Source organism: Nicotiana tabacum, chromosome 7 (genome assembly GCF_000715075.1).
Source record: "Nicotiana tabacum cultivar K326 chromosome 7, ASM71507v2, whole genome shotgun sequence".
NCBI classification, from domain to species: domain Eukaryota; kingdom Viridiplantae; phylum Streptophyta; class Magnoliopsida; order Solanales; family Solanaceae; genus Nicotiana; species Nicotiana tabacum.
The window spans coordinates 31,644,611-31,653,203 of NC_134086.1; the positions used below are offsets into that span (position 1 = coordinate 31,644,611).

The window sequence follows — 8,593 nt, forward strand, 5'->3', positions numbered from 1 at the left end:
GAGAGAAAGCAAAGTGCTATAATTGCAAATAGGCGCCCGTTTGTGGGCCTTTGTGAATTGGGCCAAATGTCCAGATCATTTATGGGCCTAGATTTGTCCAAATCAGTCCTAGGCCTTATAGAATAATATAAACACTACTCTCCCCGTTTCAATTTATATGTCATTTTTTAATTGACAATAGAATTTAAGAAAAGTAAGACTTCTAAATATTTAAATGACATATAAAAAATTATGGTTAAAACATAACTTGTTTCTCTTGAAATCTGAATACCATCACATTAATTGTGACAGGAATATGAAAATTATGAAAAATTCTCATAAGAAAACACATGTACCAAGCTCCTTATTAGTTTTACAAAAGAAGCAACAAAACACATTTGGACATTGTAATTTATTAGCTGAATCTTTTCACAGAAAAGTAAACAAATCATATCATTTTTTTTTTTTTTTTTGAAATAAAAACACCAAAGCTATAGGAAAGCCGTTTCGGATAAATACAATAAATCGTAACGGGCAAATCCGTGTAATGTAGTATTTCAACAAACGGTATATTTTCGCGGGAGTCCACGGAAATGGCGGTAAAAAACCTAACAGATAAAGACGTGTCACTTTCTGATTCGTTGCTTTCCTCACCTAGTCGGCTATGTATGGACATTAACATTTAACATCACCTATGTACGTTTTCCCGCGCTAAAGTTAGGGTTTATAGCTGCAGAACAGAACAAATAAAAAAAAGCAAAAAAACCAAAGAAAGCTTTAGAGATAGAAAGAGAAAGTGAAAATAAGAACAAGGAGAAAATTAGGGTTCTTTTTGGCTTGTGTGAATTTCACTAATTCAGATCTAATTCTTCAGATCTGATACATTATTGTTGCCTTTAGTGCAAAATTTTCAGATTTTGGGGTTGTTTTTGCAATTATTGATAAAGATGGTGGAGCTGAATAATTGTTCTAATTCTGAAGAGAATGGTGGTGTTGATTCTCTTGAAGTTCGATTCACAGATTTCTGCAAGGTTTGTTTGTTTGTGTTTCCTTTTCTTTGTTTATTTTGTTTGTTTTAATTCCAATTTCATTGATTTTGATTTTGACATTAGTTCCCGAGTGCTTCAGTTAAAAATTGATTCTTTTGTTTACTTTCAAATTTTATTCTTGCTTCAGTTAAAAGAACAAAATTTGTTCTATTTTTCTTTGGTTGATTTGTTGTTACAAGATTGTTCATTTATTTAGTTTTGTAATTCTTATACAGTTTAAGTGAAACCCCATACACCTAATTACTTTCCACTTTTTGTTTTACAATTGTATTCCTTTATCCATATTTTTTATTTGAAAAAGGGACCTTTTTTTGTTATTTATTCTTGCAATTTGTTCTTTTCTTGTATTCCGTAATCATGAAAAAAAAACTTTTTGTGATATGGTGTGTTCAAATTAATTCTTTAAGCGGGGTTTCTATTTAATATTTTTGTTTATTTTTAACATTTGTTGTTTGATTTTACAGAATGGTTTGTCCATGGGTGAAAGCTTTGTAACTGAAGCAACAAAGCTGTTTAATGACAGTAAACATCTTTTACTGTCAAATAACTCTGCTATTGGAGTTATAACGGTAATTCCCGTGATATGCTCTCTTTGTTTTGCATATCGTAAATTTGTTTGATTACCCAAATTTTATATGAAAATGCATACTATGAATTGATTCTGAGTTCTTGATCAGCAGGAGGGAGTTGAACGGTATTGGTTTGTGTTTGTTCTGTACTCGGTAAAGAGATTAAGTGAGAAGGAAGCGGGAAATTCGAGTAATGGAAATGAAGGAAATGCATTTTCTTTGTGCCAGATTTTACGGGGGGCGAAACTCAAGTGGGTATTCTTTTTCTAATTTTCAGTATCCTATTTGTTTTTGTGTAGAAGTCTTGATTTATCGAGGTTCTTATTAATTATGTTTCGTTTGTTGTAGTGTTGTAGACTTCTTCAAAGAACTTCCGCAATTTATTCTAAAAGTTGGTCCAACATTAAGCAATCTGTACGGTTCAGATTGGGAGAAGAGACTTGAGGTAATGATGTTGTGGAGGATTAGTCGTGTGTTCTGAAGCTATTTACGTTTCTGTTGGCTCAGTTGAAATCTATCTGTAGTTAGTAATATGTTATGTTTTTGTTTGTTGTTTTAAGCATCTATTGATGACTTTTTATTTGTTTAAATTGTTGTACTAGGCAAAGGAATTGCAGACCAACTTCGTGCATTTGAGCCTTTTAAGCAAGTGGGTACTCTTTCACGCACTAGTTTCCTCTACTTATGAAGCTTTGTGGTATTTTACAGTATCTTAAATGTTGGTAGATTAAGCATTTCTGCTGCACAACTTCATAATCTTAATCTAGTTTGATATAAGAAATCTTTTGAACGTCATATTTGATGCAGTAGGCCAAGTATCCTGTCTGGTTTCTCCTGGTGCTTAGCTTGTATATCTTGAGGGGCATGATAGTATTTTCCTATCTTAGGGTCTTCTCTTTAATACAGAACGTGCCCAGATGACTAAGATAAGAGTATGAATGAGCCAGCTATCTGAACCCAACGTGACCTCCCATTTCCTTATGTTTTTAGGTACTACAAGCGAGCGTACCAAGAACTGTTTCTGGCTAGTGGTAACAACGAAGATAAGCCCTCTGCTACTTCTAATTCTGCTATCCACTTGCCGCAATATTATCGTTTTGGCTGGTTGCTATTTCTTTCACTTCGCATCCATGTATTCAGCCGCTTCAAGGACCTTGTGACATGCACAAATGGTTTAGTTTCAGTGCTGGTAAGTTTCTCAACAATTTAGTTGAATGTTTGGATTGTCTGATTTCTTTTGTTTATATGTTCATGTTGTACTGGTCATGCGTTATAGACAGTATAACTTGTGTGCAATGTTGCTAAAGGTGTGTTGAAGCCCTTAAAATAGGTCCATGTTAGGTTAGGTGCTTCGCATTACTTAGGTGTTGTTTAATACAGACGTCAACGTGCTAAGGTGGACCTCAATGGAGACAACATTTTTTCTTTGGAAATTGATAAATTATATGAGGCCAATAGGTTGCTTTAGCTACAACTTTGCATTTAAACCAGCTGGACCTTGGCACATTTCTACTCTTTTTGTCTTTGACATCAGTGGCATAACAGTTAATCATTCTCCATTTTATGGATTGGATAGTACCATGTTGCTCTTATGAGATATTTGATGTGTCTGACTACTGGCTTCATAAAACCTTGTGCAGGCAATCTTAATAATACATGTACCTGTCCGCTTCAGAAATTTCAACATCAATGACTCCTCGCGGTTTGGTAATTATCTATGTATATTAAGCATTAAAAGAGTAGGGTTTTGGTCCAATACCTCTTCAACTTCTGTTCCGTGATCCTGTTGTGACCTTGTGCTAATGCTGATTTTGTTACAGTTAAGAAAGGAGACAAAGTGGACTTGCTTGCATCATTAAGCAAAATTTATCAGACCTCAATAGATGATTTAAGGGAGACCATGGACAAAGTTAACAATCTAATAACAGAAAAGTTGAAGAAGAAACCTTGTTTGGCTTCAGAATTTAGGACGGAGAACCTGGACAACCTTGACACAGGTTTGTCTCAAAATCACTGATGTCTCGCCTTTTCTCCGAGTCGGTGCTTTTACTGAAAGTTAGAATTTTTATTGCAGATGGTTTAACCTATTTTGAAGATTTAATGGAAGAATCATGTTTATCTTCCAGTGTAAGTATATTGGAGAAGGATTACAGTGATGCAATACAGAACAAGGGTGAATTGGATGAGAGGATTTTTGTCAATGAGGAGGATAGCTTGCTAGGGTCAGGAAGCTTGTCTGGAGGTGCAGTCAACATGAATGGAATCAAGGTTTGTTGGATATCTTCCTGATTTATTGAGGCCATAATGCCGTAAGCACTCTTTGAAACCATTTTTGTTTGTCTTCTGTTTGTGTAGAGAAAATTTGATGCAATGGCTTCCCCAGCAAAAACGGTTACAAGTACACTCTCTCCTTACCGTTCTCCAAATTGTGCTAACTCAAAGATGACAGCAGCTACACCTGTAAGCACAGCGATGACAACTGCCAGGTGGTTGCGTACTGTCATAGCTCCGCTACAACCAAAACCTTCAGCAGAGCTGGAGAGATTCTTGTCCTCCTGTGACAGAGATGTAACAGCTGACGTGATCCGGAGAGCTCAGATTATTCTCGAGGCTATATTTCCAAGTAGTGGTCCTGCGGAACATTGTGCAGCTGGTGGGAGCCTGCAAAGTACGAGCTTAATGGACAACATATGGGCAGAGCAACGTAGATCCGAGGCTTTGAAGCTGTATTATAGGGTTCTGCAGACTATGTGCACTGCAGAATCCCAGATTTTAAATGGGAGCAATTTAACTTCGTTGCTAACGAATGAGAGGTTTCATAGATGTATGCTCGCCTGTTCAGCTGAACTGGTTCTTGCCACTCACAAAACAGTTACTATGCTGTTTCCTGCTGTCTTAGAGAGAACAGGAATCACAGCTTTCGATCTCAGTAAGGTGATAGAGAGCTTCATCAGGCATGAAGAAAGTCTTCCTCGAGAACTGAGACGACATTTGAATTCACTTGAAGAACGACTCTTGGAGAGCATGGTTTGGGAAAAGGGATCTTCAATGTACAACTCTTTGGCTGTCGCAAAACCATCACTTGCTGCAGAAATCAATCGCACGGGCTTGTTGGCTGAACCAATGCCATCCTTGGATGCAATTGCAATGCACATAAACCTTTCTTCAGGAAGCTTACCGCCACTGCCTTCTCTACACAAGAACAACTTGGCCCCTAACGGTATCATATTTGCCCCTAATCTCGAAGCTTCATTGAATGAAATGACTTATTAATTCTGAATTATGCCTTTTTAGGCTCTTTGGATGAAAAGTAACCTAACTTTCTCTCAAATTAATCTTATTAGGTCAAATCGGTGATATCCGGTCGCCAAAGAAAGTGTGTTCCGAATATCGCAGTGTTTTGGTTGAGCGAAATTCCTTCACATCACCTGTGAAGGATCGTTTTCTGGCTCTCAACAATATAAAATCAAAGTTTCCCCCTCCAGCTTTGCAGTCTGCATTCGCAAGGTAATTTTGATTTATAGTTGGATTCTTTAGTTTTATTTACTCTTCAATTCAGGGATTTGTATTCGCTTTAAAGGGTTGATCTTTTGAACTTTTACAGCCCAACTAGACCAAACCCTGGTGGTGGAGGGGAAACGTGTGCTGAGACAGCAATAAATGTGTTCTTTGGCAAGGTAGACATTCTTTTTATATGCTATATGCTTTTTTTCTCGATTAGGAGATTTGATTTCCTTTTATTTAGGGTGCTTACTTAACCTAATTTTTTTTTACGTCATGTTCCACCTAGATTGTAAAGTTGGCTGCTGTCAGAATCAATGGCATGATTGAACGGCTACAACTTTCTCAACAAATAAGGGAGACTGTATATTGCCTTTTTCAGAAGATTCTCAGTCAGAGGACAAGTCTTTTCTTCAACCGACATATTGATCAGATCATCCTTTGCTCTTTCTACGGAGTTGCCAAGGTAGTTTTTCAGAAAAGAGGGGGATATTGGAGCTGTTAGTCTGTTATTCTCTATTTTCATATCTTGTTTCTTGACTACATGCAGATTTCACAACTTAACTTGACCTTCAAAGAAATTATATGCAACTACCGAAAGCAACCTCAGTGCAAACCACAAGTCTTTCGAAGTGTTTTTGTTGACTGGACATTAGCACGCCACAATGTGGTATGTGATCAGTCTTTAGATTGTTGACATTAGTCTCTTATTGATTGTGGAATCACTGATCAAATTAATTGGTTTTAAAACAGAGAACAGGTGCAGATCATGTCGATATCATCACATTCTACAATGAAATGTTTATTCCTTCTGTGAAGCCATTACTTGTTGAGCTTGCACCTGCTGGAAATGCAGAAAAGAACAACCACAATGATGGCAAGTTCTCTTCATTATGCCTTTGTTAAGTGATACTTTTTCTCTTGGTTTGGTTGCTATGTCTGATTCCTCGCTCATGTACCAATGTTAAACCTGTGGCTCTTTTTTGTTTCTTCGTTTCCATTCAGGTCAAGGTCCGGCATCCCCCAAACCATCTCCATTTCCGAAGCTCCCCGACATGTCTCCGAAGAAAGTTTCTGCAGTACATAATGTTTACGTCTCTCCGCTTCGAGCATCTAAGGTAGTGTTAATTCTCAATGATTTTTCCAATGCTTTAAATTCGACATACCTGAAGTGTTTTGGAGTTGAGAAATAGATGAAATATACCTATATGGTTGAAGAGGATGAACTTATATACTAAAATTTAGGTTCTGAATTATGCCTAACTACTATTGCTGGCATGTTCTTAATTAGGAACGACGGTCAAGTATTATATTAGGTAATACAGAAAGGACTCCTGCTTCAGTACGAATCTTGAACTTGAAATTATAAAAAAATTGTTTAAAGGAAGATGCTTATTCGGGACGGAGAGGATAGCTTTGTGCCAAGTCGATGAAATTTTCTGTTGGTCTGCTAACTTCTCTAGTTATCAAGTATTATATTAGGTAATACAGAAAGGACTCCTGCTTCAGTACGAATCTTGAACTTGAAATTATAAAAAATTGTTTAAAGGAAGATGCTTATTCGGGACGGAGAGGATAGCTTTGTGCCAAGTCGATGAAATTTTCTGTTGGCCTGCTAACTTCTCTAGTTATCAAGTATTATATTAGGTAATACAGAAAGGACTCCTGCTTCAGTACGAATCTTGAACTTGAAATTATAAAAAATTGTTTAAAGGAAGATGCTTATTCGGGACGGAGAGGATAGCTTTGTGCCAAGTCGATGAAATTTTCTGTTGGCCTGCTAACTTCTCTAGTTATTGCTTGTCCCTGTGATGGTAGAAAGCTACTTGTCTATTGCTAGTTTTAGTGTTCACTAACCCAGCGGAGCAACAGTTGGGATTTTAGAATTTCCCTTTAAAATCTGAGCTTTTTTGATTTTATAATATAGTGGTAGGAGCTTGAATAAATACCACTTCTTCTTCTTTTCTTCCAAGTTTTCATGAGCCCTTATTTCTCACATTTATCTCTTGTTTCTGCTTTCAGATGGATGCCTTAATTTCCCATAGCTCTAAAAGTTATTATGCTTGTGTGGGAGAAAGCACTCATGCTTATCAGAGCCCTTCGAAAGATCTGGATGTAATCAATAACCGTTTGAATGGGTATGTGGTTTTTACCTATCTGCAAATTCCATCATCTAAATCTTTCATGTCAATCTCCATTTCAAAAAAAATCTTTCATGTCAATTACAAATTTAACTCAAACCTGAAAAACCTTCATTAATCTACAGCAATCGGAAGCTTAGAGGCGCTCTCAATTTTGATGTTGATGCGGGCTTGGTTAGTGACTCTATTGTTGCCAACAGCCTTTACCTTCAAAATGGAAACTGCAGATCACCGGTTGCACATGTGAAAACTGAGCAGCCTGAGTCCTAATGCTAAAGAACTTGCATGTAAATAACACTTTTGGTTTATGACATTTCTTTTTTAGTATTAAGCTACGCTAAGGTAGAGCGGTAAGTTATTGTAAAATCGCCGCCACCAACCTGGTAGTTCTTTATCTGTTGATTTCTGATTCTGGGAATATATATAGATGGCTATTTCCCCTAATAAGAGTATTAGTTTTACTTCAACTCACTGGTGTTTTTCTCCAGTCTAATTGACAATGCTTGTTCTCAGTGGCGGATCTAGAGGCTAAGATGGGGGTTCCGAGGAATCCAGTAGCTTTTGCCCTGATTCTTGTACATGTATTAAAAAATTCATGAACGATCTATAAATATTTGACTGTGAATCTAGTTATTAACTTGAGATCGTTGGAGGAACCCATAAGCTTTAAATTTTGGATAAGCCTTTGCTTGTTATATTCCATTTCTTTTTATAACTGCTGGAAGGAAAAGGCTGAAAGCCAAGATCTTGGTAAAGTGATTGTTGGTGAATCTGCAGTTGATCTTGTTGAAGCAATTAGCCTTGCACTAGAAATGACTTGTTCATGATCAAAGCGTTATTTGTTCGACTTGCATTTTACTGTGTGTTTTATGATTATTCCTTGATTACGTAAAAAAACGAAATTGGTTTGGCGTTATGAATGAGTTGTAAAGGAGCACGTGTGTGTTCACCTATTCTCTTTATGCTAGAAAAAGTAAATAGTAAATTAGGCCAGCTATTTGTGTAATAATCCGTGAACTAAATGACTCCTTAACAATTGAAATCAACAATCCACATGTCAAGTAACGTAGTGTCCTCACCATTTATAATGGTGAAAATAATATGGGCTAGCCAGTTTTCGGACTGATAATTGAAAAATAACCAGCATTTGCAAAGTCATTAAAAATTGTCACTATTATGCTGAACACGAAAAGTTCCAGCATAATATACTGCATTATGGAGCTTATGTATAAATTTCTAGAATATTATATTGAAACTCCACACATGGAAAGTTCCAGCATGATATGCTGGATTATGGAGCTCCTGCGTATAAATTTCCAGCATATTATGTTGGAACTCCAGCACATTATAAAAT

General features: G+C 36.6%; 1 protein-coding gene across 6 annotated transcripts; it reads left to right on the top strand.

Moving 5' to 3' along the window:
• The first annotated feature begins 673 nt into the window (after window positions 1-673).
• Window positions 674-7,706, top strand: LOC107801954 (retinoblastoma-related protein 1-like). Of its 6 annotated transcripts, none has more exons than XM_075257038.1 (18): window positions 674-1,010; window positions 1,493-1,597; window positions 1,706-1,848; window positions 1,946-2,042; window positions 2,200-2,246; window positions 2,588-2,786; window positions 3,238-3,304; window positions 3,418-3,594; window positions 3,672-3,865; window positions 3,953-4,817; window positions 4,942-5,104; window positions 5,202-5,274; window positions 5,388-5,564; window positions 5,649-5,768; window positions 5,852-5,975; window positions 6,104-6,216; window positions 7,121-7,236; window positions 7,365-7,706. In XM_075257038.1, exons 1-18 carry the CDS (start codon window positions 927-929, stop codon window positions 7,507-7,509), a joined length of 3,009 nt encoding a protein of 1,002 aa, XP_075113139.1. In that variant the 5' UTR covers window positions 674-926; the 3' UTR covers window positions 7,510-7,706. The 6 variants fall into 6 exon arrangements, with proteins under 6 accessions (XP_075113139.1, XP_075113137.1, XP_075113141.1 ...); XM_075257036.1 differs by having other exon boundaries at window positions 676-1,010; window positions 5,178-5,274; XM_075257037.1 differs by having other exon boundaries at window positions 699-1,010; window positions 1,709-1,848; window positions 5,178-5,274.
• The last annotated feature ends 887 nt before the right edge of the window (window positions 7,707-8,593 follow it).

Coding starts and splice junctions, on each gene's coding strand:
- LOC107801954 (XM_075257036.1), top strand. CDS start 927: ATGGTGGAGCTGAATAATTGTTCTAATTCTGAAGAGAATGGTGGTGTT. Junction 1,011..1,492: donor GATTCACAGATTTCTGCAAG/GTTTGTTTGTTT, acceptor TTGATTTTACAG/AATGGTTTGTCCATGGGTGA. Junction 3,595..3,671: donor CCTGGACAACCTTGACACAG/GTTTGTCTCAAA, acceptor TTTTTATTGCAG/ATGGTTTAACCTATTTTGAA.